Genomic DNA, 25,159 nt, shown 5'->3' with positions numbered 1-25,159 from the left:
AATTATTTTGCTGTATCAAAAATCTTTTACACTTCAGAATAGTTTATGTGGTCAAAATGTCTTCATATTTGCTGATAATCTCAATAACTGTGAGAAGATAAATATACGTATTTCTGCAAAAACCAAATGGCTTTTAATTAGGCAAAATAATTCGTTATCCATAGAGCAGTAAACTTAACATAAAGGGTCTCTGACATTTTCAGACATATACTGAGTGCAAAGTCTTCGGGCTTATTTTCCAGTGATCTCAATTTACTTAACTCCCCACTTTAGGTAATTGTTTTTTCTACAGACATAATCTCATGGCATAGATTCCAAGATTAGAATTCAAATAAGGCTGCAGTACATGGTATGTTTCTATTATTTATTAATGCATTTTTTCAAATTTAGTCAGTGCTCAACCAAGAATATTGGGTAAATAGTTTTAAAGTACTGCCTCCCCTACTCCACTTTCATTTTAATCTTTGTATTATGGGATATTAGAAGACAATTATGGAGTCTATAATTATTTTATGTTAGTCACCTAAACCTCTTAATCAATATATTACTGTCATCTGGTAAAAGAAGATAACTAAATAAAGTCTATTCAGCAACTCTGCTCTTAGGTGTAATTATTTGCTTCAAAAACACAGTGAGATAACAAGTATGATGTGTCTAGTGTGCATGTATATCTGATGAATTACAAAAAATTCTTCATTATATTTATAAATCTCTATTTTCCTTAACAATTTTATATATTTTAAGCAATATCATCACTTACTGTAAATACTTACAACATATATCTAATATTTATTTTGTATTTTGCTTTACTGACATGGTTGAGTAATTCATTTTTTAAAAAAATATATTTTATTTTATTTTTTTTAAGTTCAGCTACATGTACAGGATATGCAGGTTTGTTACACAGGTAAAAGTGTGCCATGGTGGTTTGCTGCACCCAACAACCCATCACCTAGGTATTAAGCCCAGCATGCATTAGCTCTTGCTCTTTTCTCTAATGCTCTATGCACCCCCACCCTCCCTTAACAGGCCCCAGTAAGTGTTGTTCCCCTCCCTGTGTCCATGTGCTCTCATTGTCCAGCCCCCACTTATAATTGAGAACATGTGGTGTTTGGTTTTCAGTGGTGAAATTCAAACTCTGGATGGCTGGCAGAAACATTATCTAAAAACCAGTCTAAACTAGCAATTTCTAAAACTTTTTATTAATTAAAAGTAAATTTAATTCAAAAGTTTAAATATGCAGCACTATTTAGTTTTAAAACATTAAAAGTAAGAAGTGAATGTTCAATTGGAACGTAGTCTTTTTTGATGGTGGTTTATATACTTCAGTTAATAATACATCGTACTTGGCTTTGCCTTTAAAAATGAACATAGCATAGAGTGAAGTCTGAATTAAACGTTCGGGAGAAAACAAAAAATATAATCCATGAGCAATGGTTATAGAATCAGGATCCTTACACCGGAATGTAAAATATTTTAATTGTCTTTATGAATTACTCAGTTAATAGAGGATGATGGGTAGCTGTTCTCAAATATGAAGATAAAAAACAAGCACAAATGACAGCAGGAATTTCCTGAAAGGAAAGGCCAGATATGCTTTAAAATTGTCTTCTTTGAGTTTCATTTGTAAACAACCTAAAATTTTATCACTTTTAGAAATAATTCAGCCACAAAGCAGGAGATTAGGTAATCAAGTAAGGTTCCATTCAGTGTTATTATTCATTCACTGCTTCACCTGATATGATTTCCATTTTTGCTTTAGGTACTTTATTCTGGGTAACGTTTATTTGTTCATTTAAATCAAAGTTAATTTTGAGTCTATTTAGAGCTTTCTTCTCTTTCATTTTATTCCCCCACCTAGTTGCTTCCTGTGACATAATTTGGAAACTACTTTACTCCTAGACATATAACTTTATGATAACTGAAGCCCTGACCTTAATTATTTTTTAGAGGGTGGAAGGAAGGAGAGTGGATTAACTCTAAGGCCAAAAGTGGTAGTTTCATTAAAAGTATCTCCTTTGTTATTATTATATTCAGGAGACTGAATTCTTATTCATTTTATCAAAACTTATCAATCTCACTGTCTCTTGCAGTAAACATCTCATCTATTAATCAAATAATTTTTTTTAAAAAATTAAGTATTTAAAAATAAAGTACTGTTCTATTCATAGTGTTTCTTTAAAAGTTGATCAAAATTCACAGATAATAAATTTTTATTGTTTTACTGAAAATTCATATAGCATATGTCTTGAAGAAATAACAGAATAAAAAATTAGAAATAACCTCACTACTGACATTTTAAATATTTTACAAATTTAAGTTTAGAATGCATTATTAAGAAAATTGTCTATTTATTGAAACCATTTACATTTAGTAAATGTTAATCTAGTTTGGAGAAACATATAACTACATCTTTAAAACTCAAAGTAAATATTTTCTCTCTAAAATATATGGATGTCCCGTGCTCTCAATATTTTCCTGTATTAAATTGGCCTTACACTTGAAATTAATCTGTGATTTCTCTTCTACTTGCTTTGAAAAGTTTATATAAAAAAATAATGTAAGTTTAAAAAATACTCTCAAAATTGCTATAAGCCCACTAAAAATGATAAAAAATTCCTCTTTGTTTACAATTTTTGTGGATAAGTGATATTGGTTTTTGTATAGCTGCAGCTATATATTGTGAACGATTTTGTATTTTAATATTTTTGCTTAATGTTGACATTGATATTTTAAAATTATAATGGTTTGTAATTATTTCAATTAGCATTGTAATATTATATAGAATTTAGTAACTCCACAAATAAAATAAATATCAAAGCACATGTGAAAATATTGTATTGTTTATTGCAACATCACTTTCAGCTTATTATTTTGCAAGAAGAGTAGTTCCCATATTGTCTTAATTAGCTTCCCTCAATATAACTACTTATGTAGCTGTAGCAAAATGGCCAAAACTAAGAAATTAATGTTAGCACAACACTACTAACTACAGATTTTACTCAAATTGCAATAACTTTTACTTTATTAATTACTGTTAGTGTTTTATTATTATTTGTAGTATAAAGGTAATATAACAGTAATATAAAAATGTAGAAAACAATATAAGAAAAAATAATCTGTAGTTCTTTCTAATCTTGAAGTTCTGCTATTTTCAACATTTTTAATTCATTTAGTCTGAAATTGTTTTTTTCTGAATTGAATATTACTGTAAAAAACTCATGTTTTTATACTTTGTTAGTTTTAAGCACCAATTAATAGAATAAGAAGGTGGTAGGTAAAATATTCTGATATATCATTTTCCATATATTTTGCCTATTGTTCAAATTAAAATGTTACAACTGTTTACACTTATGATTATAATTCTCAATATACATTCAAGGTTAATAACAAATAATAGAGCTGGAATTCTAGCTCACCCTTCCTAACTTTAAAAATTGTCCATTACTACTATACTGTATTTTTCTCATTTGAATGAAATAAAGGTTTCCATGCAAAATGTGTATTTTATCTAGGCTCGTTATTTAAAATTAAGCACTAAAGGACTGAAGATAATATTAAGAAAATGAATTTGCTTATTACTACGTTATTAGAATATAACTTTGAAAAAGCCATGTGAATGGTATTATCCTCAATTTTACTTATCTGAGTAAATATTAACCTATGAGTAAAATTGTAAGTAATGCTATGAAGACTAAGCAATATAAAATATCTAAAACTTTCTAGCATAAACAATGACAAATAATACCTCTGTGATAATGTTTAGTTTCCATCCCATATTTCTCTGTCAAATGTATTGGAATAGAAGACATTTCCTTTTCTGTGACTCTTCTCCAAATAAATAATACTATCTATATCTACATATATAATTTTATAAATCTAAAACAATAAACTATTTAAATAACTGTAAATTCTTTTTTTTCCTTTTCTATAGAATTGCAGAGTAGCTCTTGTGGAAATCCTGGTGTTCCCCCCAAAGGCATATTATATGGTACAAGATTCGATGTCGGGGACAAGATCCGATACAGCTGTGTAACTGGATACATCCTCGATGGCCACCCTCAGCTCACTTGCCTAGCCAATTCAGTTAATACAGCCTCGTGGGATTTTCCTGTTCCTATTTGCAGAGGTAAAAAGAAATATTTATTTATACTGATTGTTTGACACAACTTAAAACTGAGAGTTGGGATACGCCAGTATATTTGAAAAATGTGTTTGGTGCCTGTTTCTTCTATAGAATCTAAAGAATAGAGAGGCCAAGTCTAGTGACTCATGCCCGTAATACCAGCACTTTGGGAGACTGAGGTGGGTGAATTACTTGAGGTCAGGTGTTTGAGACCAGCCTGTCCAATATGGTGAAGACCTATCTCTACTAAAAATTAAAAAATTAGCTGAGTGTTGTAGTGCACACCTGTAGTCCCGGCTACTTGGGAGTCTGAGGCAGGAGTATCACTTGAACCCAGAAGGTGGAGACTGAAGTGAGCCGAGATCATGCCACAGCACTCTAGCTTGGGTGACAGATAGACTGTGTNAAAAAAAAAAAAAAAAAAAAAAAAAAAAAAAAAAAAAAAAAAAACCACAAAAACTAAAGGATAGATAAATAGATAATCTCATATACTACATGAAAAGTAGAGAAAAATGCTAAATTTTAGTATTTACTATTATCTCTTTCACATTGCTTATGAAATTAGGTAGGAAATTACATATCTCTATATACATAGTTATGCATGCATTGTGTATTTCTATGTTTTCATATTTATATTTAAAACATGGAGTTTATGATGTTTAAAAATTTAATTAGGCCATCAAAGTTACTTTGCTTTAAGAAATATTGACTGAATTTATGAATCTTTCTCTGAAGAAAGCATGGAAATTTTTGAAAACAATGCTGTGTTTACTATGAATACTATTAAGATTATTTGTATTATGGCAAAAACACAATAATATAAAAATGTGGACAAAGGTTCAAAATACAAAGATTGGAAAACAGAACGTGTTCAACATTAGCTAAGTACATGGATGGATTTTGCTTACAAAAAGTGTGGAGATCAACACTGTTTCCTCTGGGCTTTTTTTCCTTAACAAACATATGCTTCTGTAATTCTTCTATGACTGGGATGTAGGAATGTCCAACTGCTCACCTAAATTACTTTGTAGTTTCCTCCCAAACATGGAACTGCAAATGCATGCACTACAACTCCCTGGAAATCAGACACAACTGGCTTCTTATCCCAACTTTGTCATTTGTCATGTGAGTTACCTCAGGAAAATCAGTTCAACAATTTGAGTCTCATTTACCTCATTTAACTAATGAAAACAAAACAAAACAAAAAACACCTGTTCCGTTTGTTGTACAGATTAAATAAGATAAGCAACACCGGCTGCTTAGTAAAATGTCTGCTGTCTGTTGGCATTCTTTCAATGTTAGATGCCTTTGCTGCATATACTTTAACTACTACAGCGACCACAATTACTGCTATTATTACTGTTACTGCTGCTATTGCTACTGATATTGCATAACTACTATTAGCTATCATTAATTTTGCACTATAAATTTGCTAAAAAAGTTATAAGCACTGTCAGTTTTAAATTTCACTATAATAGGAAACTGAAGCTCAGATATTTAAAAATAATTGCTCAAGATTACTCAGCTGGTAAACATGAAGAACTACAAAGAGTTCTGACATTTTACTCTACTTTCAGGTTAAAATTCTCTGCTACAGTTTCATGCATGATGGTAAAATACAAAAGACTGTTTAGTTGCAAATGAAGGATAGTTTATTACTCGCAGCAGCACTAGGAACAAGAACAGCAGGATTTATGCCAGTTTCCCAAGCCCAAATTCTCATAGGATGACATGATGAGTGTAAGATACCTGCACAACCTACTAAATGGTATTACAGGAGATTAACCATGAGCTTACAAACCTGAATCTTTTATAATGGGCAGTAGGCACCCCTGTTCTTTCCTCTGGAGGTAGCCATTATCTCTTTCTCTCAAGGCTGTATGAAGAGTTATCCTTTGCTGGAAGACCCTGTGTCCTCCTTGGCTATTTGCTACACAGAAGGATGACCAGGTACAAAAAAGTAGGACAGTTGGAACCTCTGCTCACAAGATGTGCAGAAACAGGAGCATTCAGTGGAGAAATGTCTCCCAAGAGCAAATGGGTTGTGGTGAGAAGGCCAGGTCTGAATATTCTCTGTTTCCAAAGCCTGAGCTTCTTACCTTTTTAATATGTCACCAAATAATTTGTGTCTGTTTTTAAGAATGTTTTGTATAACGGGAGGAATTGGAATATTATATGGAATATTATGTGGAAATCAGAAATACAGTCTGTTTTTAAGAAAAGCATAAAACTCTCTAAATCAAAGGCATATTAAAATTCTTAAAAACCAAGTAGTATACAAGGACTTAAGGTAATTAAAACTAAGAAGTAGTTTGAAAAGATTTCAATGGAGCATTCTCAACACTACCTGAAAATTAATCTCTGTTGTTTGGCTCCTTCACCTCAATTCAGACAATAGACTTTAGGATCAGAAAAGCCTTGTTCTGAATACTGATTCTGCCACTTACTGACTGGAGACTTTGAGTAATAATTAAATTATTTTGGAAGCTATTTTTTAGCTATACTGGGATGAAGAGATAGGCAGAAATATCCAAATTATAAGCCTGTTAGAGTTTAATGTGATAGCATTTATAAAACATCATCTACATACCAATTTATTATTTATGTTATCTCTATCACCCAACTTTTTCTTAGCACTTGTTACTATCTTCTCCCTAAAGAAAGGATGTACAGTCAACAAAGACAAATTTGAAGTGGATAATGTCAAATGTCCTTCTATTCTAATCTAACCGTAAAACCTATGCTTCCTATTGTTTTTTTGCTATTGCCATTTTTGCTCCAGGGTTAAACTCTGCTACCAGAGTTTACTTTCCTACTCTTTGCTCCCAGGTCCCAGTAGGATTTTTTCCTTTGATTTCCACCTAACTTCTATGATTTTTTTTTTAATCTATCAAAATTGGCACCCACTGTTTTTGGAAATACTACCTGATTAACTTTAGCCTACTCAGCTCACTTTTTTTCTCCTCAGCTGTAACACTATGAAAAAATTTACACATTTATATGTATTTATTAAGGGCCTTCCTTCTGCAAAGCATTATGTTATGTGCTGAGAATCAAAAGATTGATTAAGAAACAATTCCTGTCTTTAAGAACCTGTGGTCCAGTGGGGCAGACAGTAATCAAGTAATATTATTGCAATAATGTATAATGATTGCTAAGCAGAATGTGTAGGGTAAGCTAGCAATCTTGATAAGGAAGGTATTAATATCTTCCATTGAGTGCAAGGAAGTTCAGCTAGGGACAATGCTTTAAGAGATGATTTTACAGAGAATTGCTAAAAATACAAACTATATAGAGCAAGAACATTTCAAATGAAGCAATATTCATGTAGAAAGTACAGATTTTCCTTTCCAGCCTCAAAAGTAGATCTCACGTGTTACTAATATTCACCGGCTAAATGTAGAGTCTAAGTCATACTTCATAGAGCACATGATCTAATTTTCGAAAGCGTGATTTATTTCCCACTAACTAATTTTTTTCATTAAAAATAAAGAATGGAGGAGTAGTATATATGCAATGTGTGTAGTTGTCATTTATTTCAAAAGAAAAGATGGCAGACTACTCAGTCCATGCCTTCCCTCTGCTTTTCTTTGCCACTTGATAGCATACTGATTCTTTAATGTATAAGCTTGCAGGGGGCTGATAACTCTGTAATGATCTACTCATTGCTTTCCCTGGAGTTTCTATATAGAGTCTCTCCTTGATGAAACCTTTGGTTTTAGAGAGTTCTTTTGATGCTTCCTAACAATGATAGTTTAATTAAGAAAAAATGTATTCCACATCAACCTAGAGGGTATGGTGCAAAGGTTTTGTGTTTGTTCACAGGCAGGATGAATTTTATCAACACCATCTGGTAGTATTTGTAAAAGTCAGCTAACTGCCTGCTGCTGGGCTAAGCAACATTCTGTAAAAAATGAAGCCTAATTCCTATTCTCTAAGTCTTGAATGAGAATACTTGGAGCACTTGCCTTTTCTGCATCCCTTGCTTTGACATTTTCATGACATTCATTCCCACTGAGTTTTCATGTGGCTTCAGAGTCCTTCTTAACCCAGTTCTCACAACACTCCTTATTAATTAAAACAGTTGGCAGACGAGGTGAAATGGTTATGCTATTCCTATGCTAAAAATTCCAAAGTTCATAATTACATTTTGTATTCAGAATGGCAATTTGATATACATACCTCAGGGAAAACTAATAACATTGTATCTAAAAGAGGCCCATACTTTTGATGGAAGAGTTAACTTATTAAGATTTAAGAATGCACTCACAGAAAACATATGATTGTATTAGAAATGTGTAAATTTTGGATTAATTAAAGAAAATTTTAAAAGAGTGGTAGGTTGTATTGATGATTTGACTATTTGTAGCCAAAAGTAAAGAACTTGGAATTCATATGAGGGCTCAGGGTAAGCACTGATCAATGAGGGTATGTGATGCTGTAAAATGTTGACAGAGTTTATTGCGATCTGACAGGTGAGATTGTTTTGGGAGAAAGTTTGGATATTCGTGATGTAAATGTCATATAGTAAATTATTACTGAGTGACCTAAACCTAATATTTGACAGGGCAGATAAGCCAAAGGCCTAATGAGGGAACTGTTGCCTTTGACAGAGAAAAACTTCCAAGTTTTATTCTTGGAAGACTGTTCTCCACAATGTGTAGAGAAATGACTGATGAGATAAGAACAGCAGCTTGATTTGTCGCCATATTATATTATTCTCCTGCCAAAAAACTTTGATCAACAATTTTCTGTATCAAAATGTAATACCAAAAGATGGAATCAGGCTTAGTAATAAAAGACAATATTTGGAGAAGAAATAAGTAGGAAACTTTAGCCAAGTATTTTTTAAAATTTTGCATACCAAAATTCCTCCAAAGAAGTAGTGACTTCGTTAATGAAAGGATATTTGTTTACTTGTCCCCTGCTCTGTATCTGGAAACTACCTCACAAAAGCAGTAGGAAATCAAAAATGCCATTATTCCATTCATAATAAGTCCCAATTACATATGAATAAATGCTGAAATGTGATATCACAAATATGATACTACATTAATAAGTTATTGATAAAACTAACTTAAAGAAAACTGCAAAGTATTATATTGAAACAAGACACAAAAATAATTTGGTGTCATATTTCTATTCATTTCCATATTGTGCTTAAACATAATAATGAATTGTACTTTGCCAAAATGAAAATATATTTTATTATGAGATTTTAAATACTCAAAACAAATTCCAGTTTTGCATATTCACTGTAAAGATTTTTTAACATTTTTCATAGCTAAAATCTGTAGCTTTTTAAAACATTTGATTAAAAGCCATTGTAAACTATTTTTTCTTAAACCCATTCCCAGAGAAGATAATGTGTTATTATAACACTGTGAATCACAGAGAGTAGCGTCAGTGGTAAACTCTTTTATGCCAAAGAAGAAAGTACTCAAATGCACTGTTGAATACAAAAATGTCATGAACCATGTATTAAAAGTCCTTTTTGAGGATTGAAGCATTGATGGTTTGATTGAGTTCATTTTCAAACATATTATTTTAAATAGTATTTCAGAATTTTTTTTTGGCACAGACTTTGAGATCCACCACCACACTTGCCAGTATCTGAGCAATATTATTTGGGCACATTCGGTTTTCACTAGCTCTGTCATTCACATAGAGATCTAGTTTCTTAATGCGAACAATTATGTTTGATGCTAATAAGGAAAACATGTTGTGCATGTATTTCAAAGATTAAGCAAGTTAAGCATGAATCATTTCGTATGGGATTATTTTATCAGCTCAAAGCCTGCTAACAAAATTGCAGTGAGGTTAGTCCACAAGGAAAACTTTGCAAGTGTCACAGATCACTTGCTGCTACTTCAACACTCCCTGGAAAAGGCAGCCTATTCAATCAAGAGGCAGATACATTCAATAGCTTTATCATGTACCCTAATCTGGTTTTGAAAAGTATATTTGTGCTGTAAAAGAACGTACATCTCCTGATTAGACTGTTTTAGTACTATCCAGCTTGATAGGACAAATGACACATAATTTCTCTATAGCGGCACAAGATCTGTGAGTTGATTTATATTTCTACCATATATTATTTGAGTGTATTATTTCTTATGTCAAAACTGAGTATTTTTACTTATTTCAGTATTGTGAAGGCTAAAGAGATTAAATGATAGTTTTGAAAAATTTATGTAATGCTTAACACATAAGGTGCTCAAAACTATCTAGGAAGTTCCAAACACATAACAGCAAATTATTTTTAGAACCATATAGAATAGCTATCACTTGTTTTGTTATGTTTGTATTTAGCATATTGAAAATATTGACAGTTAAACATGTATCAGAAACAATGGAAGTATCTCAGAAATAATGGAGAATATTTTAAAAACATAATCAAGAACCCTGGAAAGAGTGGACTCTTTGCTAATAAAAGTTTTGGTTTGCTAATAAAAGCCTTGATTTGCTTCATATCTCTGCTACTGAGAAAATATAAAACCTTAATCCATATATTTAATTTTTACACCTCAGTTTTCTTATTTGTATAATAGGAGCAAGTCCTACTTACTTCATATATTAAGATAAGGATTATATTCATTAATGTATGTAAAATACCTAATCAATAGTATTAAACAAATAGTAATAAATACCTTATTTTCATCATGGTCATGACCAAAAGAGGACAAACATACTAAGATTTGTTTGTAAAGACATATTTTCAAATATGATAACAGCATTGAGATATGAGGTACTGAAAAAATAAGAGTACCAGACAATGTATATATCTAAGTTCTGGGACCACACAGGCAGCAGAATTAATTTTTTTCAGAATTATAGGAAACTTTAAGCCCCACATTACCCAAAAAATTAGGTTTGGATGAGCAAATATTAGACATCATTTTTGAAAATGTATATTCCAAAGTTTAGATAGTATTTCTGAGTTACCCAAGTCTGGAAGTTCTCACATTTGAAGTATATTCAATAATTAAACTCATATATTTTATTTTTTACTTATTATTATTTTTTGAGACAGAGTTTTACTCTTGTCACTGAAGCTGCAGTGCAATGGCATGATCCCAGCTCACTACAACCTCCATCTCCTGGGTTCAAGTGATTCTCCTGCTTCAGCCTCCCAAGTAGCTGGGATTACAGACATGCACCACCACAACTGGCTAATTTTTGTATTTTTAGTAAAGACAGGGTGTCACCATATCGGTCAGGCTGGTCTCAAACTCCTGACCTCGGATGATCCACCTGCCTTGGCCTCCCAAAGTGCTGGGAATATAGGCGTGAGCCACTGCACCCGGCTATAAACTCAAATATTTTAAAAACTCACTGTACAAATCACATTTCTAAGTATAACAATTAATGAAACAGCTCGAGGCCTCATGAAACTTGCTCTGTTGAATATGGGAATTTTGTATTTGAAAGGTGATTTGGGTTATTGCCCAAATATGTGTACTCTAATTTTGTGCAAAAAGATACAGTGGTATTCTAATATAAACAATATGTGTTGGCCTTGTGTATGTTTCTTATGTTCAAGGAAGAAAATCAAGGCTTCCTGTACTTATCCTGCAATCATCCTTTGCCCTACCATGGCAATAGTCAGCTATATATATAACTTAGACTCATGTTATGTTCTTCATTTTGCATTTGTGAGTTTTGTCTTCTTTCATTCAGGCAATTAATGACTTTTCCCCCCATCATGTATGTAATAGCTCAAACATTTTTGTGGGCTTACTCTGTTGTTCAAGTTTTTTATTCCTTCATTTATCATTCTTCTTTTAAACTAATCCATTTTCTTTGAGGATAAAGAGATAATCTGTGTATTTTTTCATAATTGAGATACCATCTCACGCCAGTTAGAATGGCGATCATTAAAAAATCTAGAGACAACAGATGCTGGAGAGGATGTGGAGAAATAGGAACACTTTTACACTGTTGGTGGGAGTGTAAATTAGTTCAACCATTGTGGAAGACAGTGTGGCGATTCCTCAAGGACCTAGAAATAGAAATTCCATTTGACCCAGCAATCCCATTACTGGGTATATATCCAAAGGATTACAAATCGTTCTACTATAAGGACACGTGCACACGAATGTTCATTGCAGCACTGTTTACAATTGCAAAGACCTGGAACCAACCCAAATGCCCATCGACGATAGACTGGATAGGGAAAATGTGGCACATATACACCATGGAATATTATGCAGCCATCAAAAACGATAAGTTTGGGTCCTTTGTGGGGACATGGATGAACCTGGAAACCATCATTCTCAGCAAACTGACAGAAGAGCAGAAGATCAAACACCACATGTTCTCACTCATAGGCGGGTGTTGAACAATGAGAACACATGGACACAGGGAGGGGAGCACTACACACTGGGGTCAGTTGGGGGGAAATAGGGGAGGGACGGTGGGGGGTGGGGAGCTGGGGAGAGATAGCGAGGGGAGAAATGCCTGATGTAGGTGATGGGGAGGAAGGCAGCAAATCACACTGCCACGTGTGTACCTATGCAACAATTTTGCATGTTCTTCACATGTACCCCAGAACCTAAAATGCAATAAAATAAATAAATGGGAAAAAAAAAAGAAGTATATGAAAGGATAAATGGATGAATAAATTGATGGAAGGATGATGGATAAATGAATGGTTATAAACACATAAATAGATTTTTAGAAAGCTATGCCTCCCAAATACTTAACTGTGTTATTTTATAGAAAAAAATGTCATTAAAATTTTACGTTTCTGGGACTCCATGTTTGGGTCCCCTTCCAGGAACACTCCCTTCATGGAAGCCGTCTTTCTCTCTCCTGGATTTCCCCTCTGGAGTCCCCTTCCACACTCTCTTGTGGAAGCCTCTCTTCCCCTCCTAAACACCATTGCTCTCTCTATTCCTTTCCACTCAGTGTGGAAGCTGCTTTCCTCTCCTGGATTCCATCTGTCTGGATTCTCTCACTCAGTGTGAGAGTTAGCTCTTTCTTTCTCTCTCCTTCTCCTATTTCTGTCTCTCGCTCTCTAAATAAACCACTTTCTACAAAAAAAAAATTTAAAAAAGAAAAAAATTTATGTTTCTACATGTGTAGTTTTCAGATTTTTAAGTCTATTAGTTACTTTGACAAATGTATATAAGGATATATGTATATACACATACATATAACATGATTATACAAATTATGTATGTACACAAATCCAACTATGGTACCTGTGATATGACGGTGGAAAAGGTAGATCCGTTGTTACTAGCAGGGCGTTATATTTTAAAAATACAGAACAAGGTCTCAGGTTGAAAAAAAAAATGGTGTAAATGTAGAGATTTTTTTCTTTAATGAGATGATTTTAACTTCATTTTCTTTCTGCACAATTCCTAGAAAAATGTTGACTATATATTTTTTAAAGCAAAGACAAAAGTCAGTCTCTTTTTGACGTAACTAAGTTTTCATTGCTTACACAAATTCTATATAACTGAGCCATGTGCTTCTGGGGAGGCTTTTGTTTACTTGGAGTTTTTTGTTTATTTGTTTTGACAAATAAGAATTTTAAAATAAATTTTCTAAATGAAAAATCCAGATTGTTTAGGGAAACTACATTTTTGAAGAAGCTATAAGAAACAGTTTAATAATGTTGTCCCAAAAATTAAAACAGAATTTTATAAACGTTAAGTAAATACTCATTTCTAACAAAAATCTATATTCCACAATATTCAGAAAGAAAGATAAGTTATATTATCTTTGTGTCCACAAGCATTCATATGATTATATAGGCCCATGTCTTAAAAAGAAAATGATGGGGCATGCTTAGCCAAAAATATATTGACAGCTTAAGAATCCCCTGTGGTGGAATAGACTGTTCAATGCATGATAAGAACCTTGAAAAGCAATCATCTAACTTCCTGCTAGGATATAAACTCAGTGAACCACAGCAATGACCATCTGGTATTCTGCTGCTCTTTGTAAATCCACCACTCAAAAGATGAAGCAAAATAAATTGGAATAAATCAACGGAGGAAGGAGAATAGTAGTCACCAAAGACATTTAATGCTATGTGACACATATTTTAGTGGACTCACTCCATGTGAAAAGTCCTTTGTGTTTTGTGCTAAGAAAGCACAGTAATAGGTATTTGAACAGCAACCATTTGGGAAGGATACTTTGTATGCTTTTGGTCTTGGGCTCTTCCTCTCCTGTGAAATTTTATTGATCACCCATTAACTTAGGAAATTACGTAAAAGATACATGTGTTGAAACATTTAATGATGAAAGTTCTTCCCTATCATTAATAATACAGAACAGACTTTAAATTCTGGAACTTGGATGGCTTCAAAAACCCAACTTTGTGGTCTATTGCTCAATGTGCATAAAATCTAAAGGCTTTCTATAACCACTTTTCTTAGGCTTTTTCCAATTGCATATCTGTCTCAAAAGAATATAAATAATTTTCTTTTTACTCCATAATTTCTACGTATAGAAAACTTGCTATAAATATATTAAATATTTCAGGAGCCAGGGAGAAATTATTTTTTCTATTGTTTTTGGAGTTTCTTTTGCACTAATTCCTTATATTTTTCACCAAAGCAATTTTCATTTACTGTTTCCTACATTTGGTGAAGTTACTATAGTATTCAAAGCTAAATTATTAAAGCCACTTATTATATATTAATATTTAATTTATATCTAACTTTTAAAAAGCAGTGATGCAGCATAAAAATATGATATACATAGCTAAATAACATAAAGTGGAATTAAGGAGAACTATAGTAAAATAAAAAAAGAGGAAAATAAGATGAAATTAAAAGCAAGGTTAATTTACAAAAGTTCAGTTCTGAATTCTTGTATCCTTTGTTAGAATCAGCATTAAATTTAGCTTTTATTCACCTTACACCCTAAATAAATCTGGAAAACATGATTAGCTTACAGGCTCACAAAGTAAAAGAAAACAATTTGTGTTGAAAAAACAAACTTACTGGACAGAATGAAAAATTTCTTTTGCAAAACAACACAAAGAAGGTGCATTATAATTTAAGGAACTACATTCTTTACAATATTTGTAATATGAAAGAAAAATGAGCTTCTCAGGCTTGTAATAACTCTTTTAACTGACATATAAACAATGCTTTTATATTGAAAAGACAATTGGAGAACTATATTGGAGAACTGTATTCATAGATTCAGTAAAATCAAATCATACATGCCTAATGTCACTGGTCAAGTATGGGTGATGTATAACACAACTGTCTAAACTTAGTTCTGACCCAATTTTTATATATTTTCAAAATTTGAATCTCTTTGTTAATTCATGAATTTGGAATTTGCCCTGCAAGTTAGTCATCCGCAAATAGAATCAAAAGCATTATGTTTTTGTATTAATATTATCTTATTTTTTTCTATAGTTTAACATTTAATGGGTGCTTACTTTCTAGAATAAGTATCTTTATATATTTTAACTTTATACAGAAAATTAAGTATGAATATAGTTAACAAAAATTTATATTTAGCAATAATTTTAATAACATTTTTGTTATAAATATAATATCAAACATTAATTTCAAGCTTTTCTGAAGTTGTTATATGATTGCATTTCTCACAAACAACTCTTTCTAAAATGGTTTGTTGGTGAATCCCTATCTCTTTCATCAAAATTTTTTTTTCTAAACAGTAGATGAGATCATTGTCAATGCAGTTGCGTATTTAAAAACTCATCACATTACAAAGTACTAACTTCAGAAAAATTATTGGGCATTCTATTGTTTTATCCCTAGGTCTTTTTCAAAACACAGCATATGATGGCTGAAATGTTAATAATATATCAATATTATAGCAACAGATTTTCATATTATAGGAGAGTAGCATAGTTGTATTTATGTTTGTATTATTTTAATAAATATCTATTGAGTGATAATGATAGAGAAGAGGCAAATAGCTATTGCTGATTTTCAGGAGCTTTTATAGCTTATGGGAAGCATACATAAATAATTACATACTAGTTAGGAGTAAAACTCAACCTTCTTAGAAAGATACAAATACAATTTCATGGAAGATCAAAGGCATTTGAAAATTTTAACTTGTTGGGAAGAACATTAATCTTGTTAGAGACTTGCAGAATAACTTATATGTTTATATTGTGTTGCCTATCGCCTTTTATCTCTAATATTTAATGAGTACTCTCTCTGGGCCAGAGATATTTTTGAAATATTCTACATATAGTAATCCTTTCCATCTTTGCACCCAGTTTATAAAGTGGATAATATTTTGATCCCCATTATACAAATGAGAAAACTGAGCCACAGCTAAAGTTAAGAAAATTTTTTAATGTCACACAACTAATAAAAGGCAAATCTAGGACTGGAATTCAAGCAATTTGGCTAGAGTAACAAGTTTTGTTTGTTTGTTTGTTTGTTTGTTTGTTTTTAATTGAGATGGAGTTTCACTCTTGTTGCCCAGACTGGAGTGCAATGCTCACCGCAACCTCTGCCTCCTGGGTTCAAGTGATTCGCCTGCCTCAGCCTCCCAGGTAGCTGGGATTACAGGCATGCATCACCATGCCCGGCTAATTTTGTATATTTAGTATAGACAGGATTTCACCGTGTTGGTCAGGCTGGTCTCAAACTCCCTACCTTAGGTGATCCTCCTGCCTTGGCTTCCCAAAGTGCTAGGGGTACAGACATGAGCCAACGTGCCTGGCTCAGAGTAACAAGTTCTGAACCACTATATTCCTCTTTTCACATTGTCTTGATTATACAACCTCCTCTTTCCATTTTTTTCTCTTTGTGTATAGAAATGCTTAACATTTTTTCTTAAATAAAATCCCACCAACCACCCAATCAAACATTTTTAATTTTATAACATCCTACTCTTTTCAGCCAGTATCCTCCACTTTAATTCAACATTTATTAATGGTAATCTCTTCTTGTTTCTTCCCTCTTCATAAAACACTTTCTTGACCTTTCAAGATGTTTCAATAAGTGAAAATGGGAAAAAAAAATCACTTCTGGGATTAGGGAAGAAATGTGTTTAGTCATGTATAATGCATAGAGTTATGTAAGTGTTCATAGTTGTGGTAAAGTAACACATTATTTGGGGTAACTAAAAGTGAGTTGACTGGCTGATAGAGATAAATGTAAAGAAAATAGGTGACAATTTCAACTGAGAAGACTGGTTTCAAGCATCTTTGGGAGATGTTTTGAAGATTTTGGAAGCTCTGACAAAAGAGTGTAAAACTTATCCTCTAAGCTAGTGTAAACTATCAAGTATATTTGATTTTTTTTTTGAGACAGTAAGTACGTTCTTATGACAATATTGCAACTACTGTTCAGGTAAAAGTACCTATCATAAACAGACAGACCACCAGCAATAGACAGGAGGTTTGACCCAATTTTGACAGAACACAAAAAATGATGTTAGCAGTGGAGGATAGTTGAGCGAAGTTTCTACTTGCCAATCAACAATAATAATAGTATGGCTCATATTTAAGTTCGTATACTATAATTTTAAGCATGACACAAAAATGACCTTATCTCACGTTTCTAAAAACTTATTAATTAGGTACTATGATTTTCATAGTACTATGATTGGCAAGTTTCTACTTGCCAATCAACAATAATAATAGTATGGCTCATATTTAAGTTAGTATACTATAATTTTAAATATGACACAAAAATGACCTTATCTCATATTTCTAAAAACTTATTAATTAGGCACTATGATTTTCATCTTACTTGTATCAAAACTAAAGCAAGTAGAGATTTAAAAACCTGCCAAAGTTTACAATGGAATAGATATTAAAATCTAGTAAACCAGAACCATTTTCTGTAACACCTTTCTGAGATTCTAGAACCTCTGCAACTTTCCAACAATGGTAATTTTTCTCACACACAATACTCTGAATTCATCGAAACAATACCATATCATTATTTACCTTTGGTGTGAATCCACCATCATGACTTAGACAAGTCTCCTGGCATCTGAGGATGCTCAAAAAATCAACTAAAATTCCCATTATCAAGGAAAATTTTAGTGGCTATCATATTGACCTTAGTAACGAATACAAATTTAGAAATATGCTGTAATTCATCCTGAAACATTGTAACCAAAGGACAGATTTAATTCCTCCTGGGACTAGCTTTCCTTCCTTATAAATTTTAGCATCTTCAAGCCATGTTGTTCTTTGATTCAACATTCATCCCCTTGAATATAGCACATATGATTCCTGGATCATATTTCAGATGTCTTCTTTCAAAATAAAGGAGAGGATTTCTAGGTAATGTTCAGAGATGAAAGAATGTTATTAGGCATGTTGGAGTAGAATATTCACAGAAGACAGATTTCATTATTTCCTTCCTAAGCAATATCAAATAATCCCAAAGGGAAGGTGTTCAGTTATTTTTGAATAATTTCTCTCATACATTCTTTTAAAATTTAACTAAATTTAACTTTCAATTAATGAATACCATGAGTTATGTTTTATTTTTATTTATAGTCTGTGGACTCAAAGCTCCTGAATAAATCAGTTTATTTTATACAATGACATTCTACCAACTATCAAAAGTTAGAATTCTTCCTAGTTTAAACTATTCTTAATTATATAATCCATATGTGGTGAAATAGTTAAATATAAAATTAAACATTGAAAAAGTAGAATAAACAAAGTATGAAAAATTCTTAAAGTATTACTTTATGACTGAACACCTTGAATACCTTAGCCATTTTGAACACTTAAAAATACATTACCATCATCTCCAATCTTCTAGTTAAATATAAGCCATGCATTTAAAACATCATTATTGATGATAATTTTAAAGAACTGCTGAGTCTTTTCTGGGTGATTAATTTAGAATAAAAAAAATAAGATTATTTCTTTTTTCATTATAAGATGAATTATGACTTCACAAGTTATGCCCCTTTAAAATTTGTTACAAAGTTATAAATACATATAAACAATGGTAAGCATTTGATTCTGTAACTTTACAAAGCACTTGTTTCTATAAATTTGTGTTTTCAGAAAAAGTAAGATATATTTCTCACTTATTATCATTTACAAAAGTGTCAGTTACCATCATCTATTTATTCTTTCACATATGCGTTTTGGTGTTACTTTTCCCGAGTATCAGTGTTTCATTAGCTTATGGGAGGTGGTGGTTTTTTTCATATATATGAAGAATATATATACTGTATATCTAAATTGGCTGCCAGTGGGAGTGAATAGTAAACAAGCCACTTCCATTGTTTTTTCATCATTGAAACAACAATGCAATCATTTTATATCCCATAGAGTTAATCAACTGATCAACTGTTAGGACAAATTATTATTGAGGAGTAGTTTAATAATTTAATGAGAAATTCAGTCTATTTCATTGACTTTTCTTGATTAAATTCAGGTTTACTCCTTCTATAGATATTATAATGGATTTCTATGGAGATGTTTAAGATAAGGCAATTTTAAGAAAAAGAGTAAAGCTTGAGACGTACAGATGAAGAAATCTTGAATATCTTCCATTTTACTTAATAAGTAAATATTGACTAATTAAATGATTTATCAGAATATATGAAGTCACATGGTAATAAATAATCTGACAAACCTAATTGCTTAATTATTTCAGAAAAATTCTGTTGTGTAGGTGAGATCTACTTATGCAATCAAAGGGGTACTCAAGTTTACAAGGGCCCCATCTCTGAATATTTTCCCCTAATTGCTATGGTAGAAAAAAAGAAAACAAAATACAAATGGGAACCAGGCACTACTTTTCAAAATTTGGTCAGAAGTGCCAGAAGGTATACCCACTTACATTTTATTGGCCAGTATTGGCACAAACATATAAGCATATAAATATATTAAGTATGTATTATAAATATATATTACATATTATATACTATACATATTTTACATATTTTTACATATTATACACATTTTTATTACACGAATCAGAAATCACATGACTGCAATTACTTCAGAAAAGGGTGGATAAGTCACAAGCCTAACACAAGCCTAGAAGATGAACCAAAATATTTGTAAACATTTATTATACTCACCACATGACTTTAAGGAACAGATATTTTGTCTGGAATTCCTAACAAGTGCATTCCTTTTTCTTATTTTAAAAAGAACCATAAATATTGACTGGCAGACTAAGGGATCTCAAAGGTGCTTGAGTAATGTCAAGAAAAACTCTTTAGAAAATCCTTCTAGATTTCAAAAAATATTTGGCATCAGCTTATTCATTTTTTCCATTGCAATTCCTCTTAAATGTTGCAAAAGAAAGATTGTTACTCCATGTATAAAAATATGTCCATATAATTTATGTCATTTGCACATTTAAAATTGGATATGTATATACATTTAAAATTGTATATGTATAAATACATTTACATCTCTATATATTTACATACATATACATAAATATATATATATACCAAAATGTATTCTGATCATGTATCTTTTCATAGTATAATATTTTATACTGTTCCCAACGTGGATAGTTATAAAGAACTGTAAGTTTAGATTTGCATTTATTTTCAGGGTTAGGCTCTTTATTGAAGGGATGAAAGAAAATAATCACTTCCTGTTTCAATTTGTTCCAAGAATGAAATTCTTGCAACTTGAATTTGTAAACTATGAACTTTGGCAGAGTCAATTCAAGTGATGGTATGCAACTTTATTTTATTATGTTGTCTGTTCTCACTTGAAAAAAATAAAATTCAAAAGCCGAACATATGGCATGAAGGACCTTCCCTTATCATACATGTGGTTCATGAACATCCTAATGTTTCTGTCTCTTTTTCCTGGCCCTACACTCATGGTGGTGTTAAACTCATGGCAGCATTAATGATGTCAGCCTTTCTTCCCGCTGACCTCTGCTGACTGCTTCTTGTTTTGTTTTCTTTTTCCCATCTTTAATTTTTTTCTTTTTTTTTTCTGGAAGTGTTGGCATCATGTAGTTTTAGTACAAATCTGACTTATTTAATCATAATTATCAGCACACTTAGTGCTGATAGCAATGTATGTATTTTTTCTGCTTTAAATATTTTTGAACAAATACTTTCTGTGTGAATTCCACCCCTCCTTTTCTGCTTACTTATATTTTGAAATGATTTCAAAATTCTTCATTGTGAAAGGTGATTTATAAATATATTCTAAAGCATTGCATTTTCCCAAGAACCTCACTAGAGGCAGAAATGTTGTGATTTAAAATTCAGAACAATGCTTTATTTAGCATTGTAACTTTTCAGAAAATAGCATAAATTTGATTTCTTTGCTTTTTTCGACGAGGTAGCCATTTTTACAGCTGTCACAAAATTAGATTTAAATTCAGCATAAGGATGTTATGTATTCAGAGAGAGCTGTGCTTATAATACATATCTCATCCTTTGAAAATTTAACTACCTCTGCATTTTGAGCAGCTATTTCTGAAATGTGGAATGCAAACATAGAAAGCATATAAAATGTGCCATTGTTTTCTTCAACTCTATCAATGTCCAGTGGATTTAGTGATTTTTAAACAACAAAAAAAATCTAAGTACCTTTAAATGTTAATAACACATAATGTTGTTTCAAAGTTAATTATTTTGGCAAGCTGTATCAGATGAAAAACTAATATACTGTAGCACACAGGGATATTCTATTTATTTTTGAAGAAATCAAAGAGAAAAATATAGGACGCTTTTTTGAGATTTTGCCCTACTTGAAAGCTTAGAAGTCAGCCTGCCACAGTGTCATAGAAGCATAAGACTCTTGGGTCAGAGACAAGGGACTTTTATTAATCAAAGCACAGCAAATAGCATGAGTTTTATAGCCAAAGCAGTTCTTCTTTCTCAAGTTGCCCTTTTAGTACCAGAAGGCAATGTGAAGTACCATGTGTGGATTCTGTAGATGCAGTCAGTTTAGTCACAGTGGAGGAATCTTGAGTGTAGCAAACCCCAATACTCGATGTTTAATTTTTGAAGAACTACCATACCATTTTCCATAGTGACTACACTATTTTATATTCCTACCAACAGTTCAGCAGAGTTGCAGTTTCTCTATATCCTCACCAAAACTTGTAATTTTGTTTTTATTTTTGTGGTTAATAGTAAGCTAATGGGTTTAAGGTACTCTTTAACCCTACCTAATTCAATACAGACAATTTCTCTGTCTCTTTCTCTCTGTCTTTCTCACTCTCTCTTTTGAGACAGAATCACATTCTGTCACCCAGGCTGGACTGAAGTGACCTGATAAAGGATCACTTACAGCCTCAACCACCCCGGTTCCAGTGATCCTCCTACCTCAGCCTCCCGAAGAGCTAGGACTATAGGCATGTGCCACCATGCCTGGCTAATTTTTTGTATATATTTATTTGTTTGTTTGTTTGTTGAGATGAGGTTTTGCCATGTTTTTCAAGCTGGTCTCAAACTCCTGAACTCACGTGATCCACCTTCCTCAGCCTCCCAAAATGCTGGGTTACAGGTGTGAGCAACTATGCTTAGCCTATTCTCTCTCTAACATCCTTCATAACAGGGTAGTTTGTTTCTGGGGGCGGACATTGTGAAATTACAGCAATAAAAAAAGAAAGACTAGACAAGAACTTCTAACAATTTATTCATTTTTTTATTATGCTAAATATTGTTGTTGCTATAAAGCAACAACAACATAGTTTCTATTCTTACGAAGAGAACAGCCAGGTACAGAAGACACATATTTTCTTTTCTTTTTTTTTTTTAAATTTATTTATTTTACTTTAGGTGCATACTATATCTGGCATTTCTCCCCATGTTACCCCTCCCCACCCTCCCCTTCCTCCCCACCCCCCATTGTCTCTCCCCTACCTCCCCCTGAACTGTCCCCTGTGTGTGATGCTCCTCTCCCTGAGTCCACGTGTTCTTGTTCAACACCCACCTATAAGTAAGAACATATGGCGCTTCACTTTCTGTTCTTGGGTCAGTTTGCAAAGAATGATGGTTTCCAGATTCATCCAAGTCCCTACAAAGAATACAAACTCACCATTTTTTATGGCTGCATAGTATTCCATGGTGTGTATGTACCACACTTTCTTTGCTCAGTCTATCATTGATGAGCATTTGGGTTGGTTCCAGGTCTTTGCTATTGTACACAGGGCTGCAATGAACATACGTGTGCATATGTCTTCATAGTAGAACGATTTGTAGTTCTTTGGATATATACCCAATAGTGGGATTGCTGGGTCAAATGGAATTTCTATTTCTAGATCCTTGAGAAATCACCACACTGTCTTCCACAATGGTTTAACTAATTTACATTCCCACCAACTGTGTAAGAGTGTTCCTATTTCTCCACATCCTCTCCAGCATCTGTTGTCTCCTGATTTTTTTAATGATCACCATTCTAACTGGAATGAGATGATATCTCAGTGTGGTTTTGATTTGCATTTATCTAATGACCAGTGATGATGAGCATTTTTTCATATGTTTGTTGGCCTCATATATATCCTCTTTTGAAAAGTGTCTGTTCATATCCTTCACCCACTTTTGAATGGGGTTTTTATTTTTTTTTCTTGTATATCTGTTTTAGTTCTTTGTAGATTATGGATATTAGCCCTTTGTCAGATGGTTAGACTGCAAAAATTTTTTCCCATTCTGTTGGTTGCAGATTCACTCTAATGATGGTTTCTTTTGCTGTACAGAAGCTCTGGAGTTTAATTAGGTCCCATTTGTCTATCCTGGCTTTTATTGCCATTGCTTTTGGTGTTTTAGTCATGAAGTCCTTGCCTATGCCTACGTCCTGGATGGTTTTGCCTATGTTTTAGAAGACACATATTTTCAAATAATCAAGCATATAATTACAAATTACTATGAGTGATATAAATGAAAAAGTCTATAAAATATGTTTCCACTAAAAATATCTGCTGTCAGAGAAGTGTTAAGTTGTTCCATATGCTCATGGCTTATGTCGAGATATTGCAGTCATATCCAATTTGACTGACCACCTATTTCTGTTTGGCACACTGGGCATCTGAATAGTGAGATAATAATGTACTGATTCTTACAAGGTGAATAAAGTAATTTGCCTTTCCTAGCAATTTTTGCTTATACCTTTCTAGTCTAAACCCTATTTAGACTGCAAAGCTCAAAATGTTCTTTGTTGACTTGCTCCCAGGTGTAAAGTACTTAAGGATGGCAATGAAAAGAAAAAAAACAAAATAAAGCAAATGACCACCCATAATCCTGATTCTCTAACTCTTGATTCCAAAAATTAAAAAACAAGAAACTTTCATAATCGTTATAGAAAACCACAGCAGCTGGAAGGCTTCCTGTATCCACCTTCTAACAGTTTTTATATTACCTGCATAACTCCTGTCAGCTGGAGGACTGAGAAGCCTAATTCTTGTTATTAGTAACTCAGTATTCAGTTACATACTGAATATATCTGTACTAAACTTTCTACCATACATCTTAGGAACAAACTTATTTTCAGAATGAACAAGATCTTAGTTATGCATTTTCCAACATAACGAAGTTGTTTTATTTCTAAAATTATTATATTCTCAGGATTACCCAGTTGAAATTAATTTCAAATAGTCACAATATATAGATTTGTTTATCCAACTGTACTTCCACTTCAGTTCCCCTTTTTCCTATGATTTTTACCGTGAATTCTTGGCCTTGTGGTCTTACCCTAAAGATGGTATTTTAAAATCTTCAAATATTTTGCACGTCCCACCCTTAGTAGTTTTTACTATTGGAATTTATGCTCTTCTTTGTTTCATAAAGCTGCCATGAGTATGTGCAATAATTAATTCAACAAACACAAAAATAAAGGCCAAGAAAATGAGCTAACTTTTATTGAATTTCTGCATATATGGCAAGCATTGTTTTTGTCCATTGGACTCTTGTAGCAGTTGCCTTATGAAGTAGACATTGTCATCCTTATTTACAATTAAGAAACCAGGGAATGGTTCTGGGATCATCCAATCCTAACAGAATTGTTAATTAGGGCAATTTTTACAGGACACTTAAATTCTAATAATTTTCTGGCTGCCTTTAAAAGGTAGAATCTTTACCCACTTCAGTAATAACTTTCACTCTTTA

The 25,159-nt window shown here is 32.4% G+C and overlaps 1 protein-coding gene across 6 annotated transcripts in view; it reads left to right on the top strand.

Moving 5' to 3' along the window:
- CSMD3 (CUB and Sushi multiple domains 3) overlaps positions 1–25,159 on the top strand; it is a 1,251,170-nt gene that overhangs the window by 242,140 nt on the left and 983,871 nt on the right. For all 6 annotated transcript variants that reach the window (XM_017498748.2, XM_017498749.2, XM_037727955.1 and 3 more), the window contains exon 4: positions 3,935–4,129. In XM_017498748.2, coding sequence (XP_017354237.1) covers positions 3,935–4,129 — 195 coding nt within the window. The remainder of the gene's footprint in view (positions 1–3,934; positions 4,130–25,159) is intronic.

Source organism: Cebus imitator, unplaced genomic scaffold, assembly GCF_001604975.1.
Source record: "Cebus imitator isolate Cc_AM_T3 unplaced genomic scaffold, Cebus_imitator-1.0 Scaffold250, whole genome shotgun sequence".
NCBI classification, from domain to species: domain Eukaryota; kingdom Metazoa; phylum Chordata; class Mammalia; order Primates; family Cebidae; genus Cebus; species Cebus imitator.
This window is presented reverse-complemented; position numbering and strand designations above follow the sequence as displayed.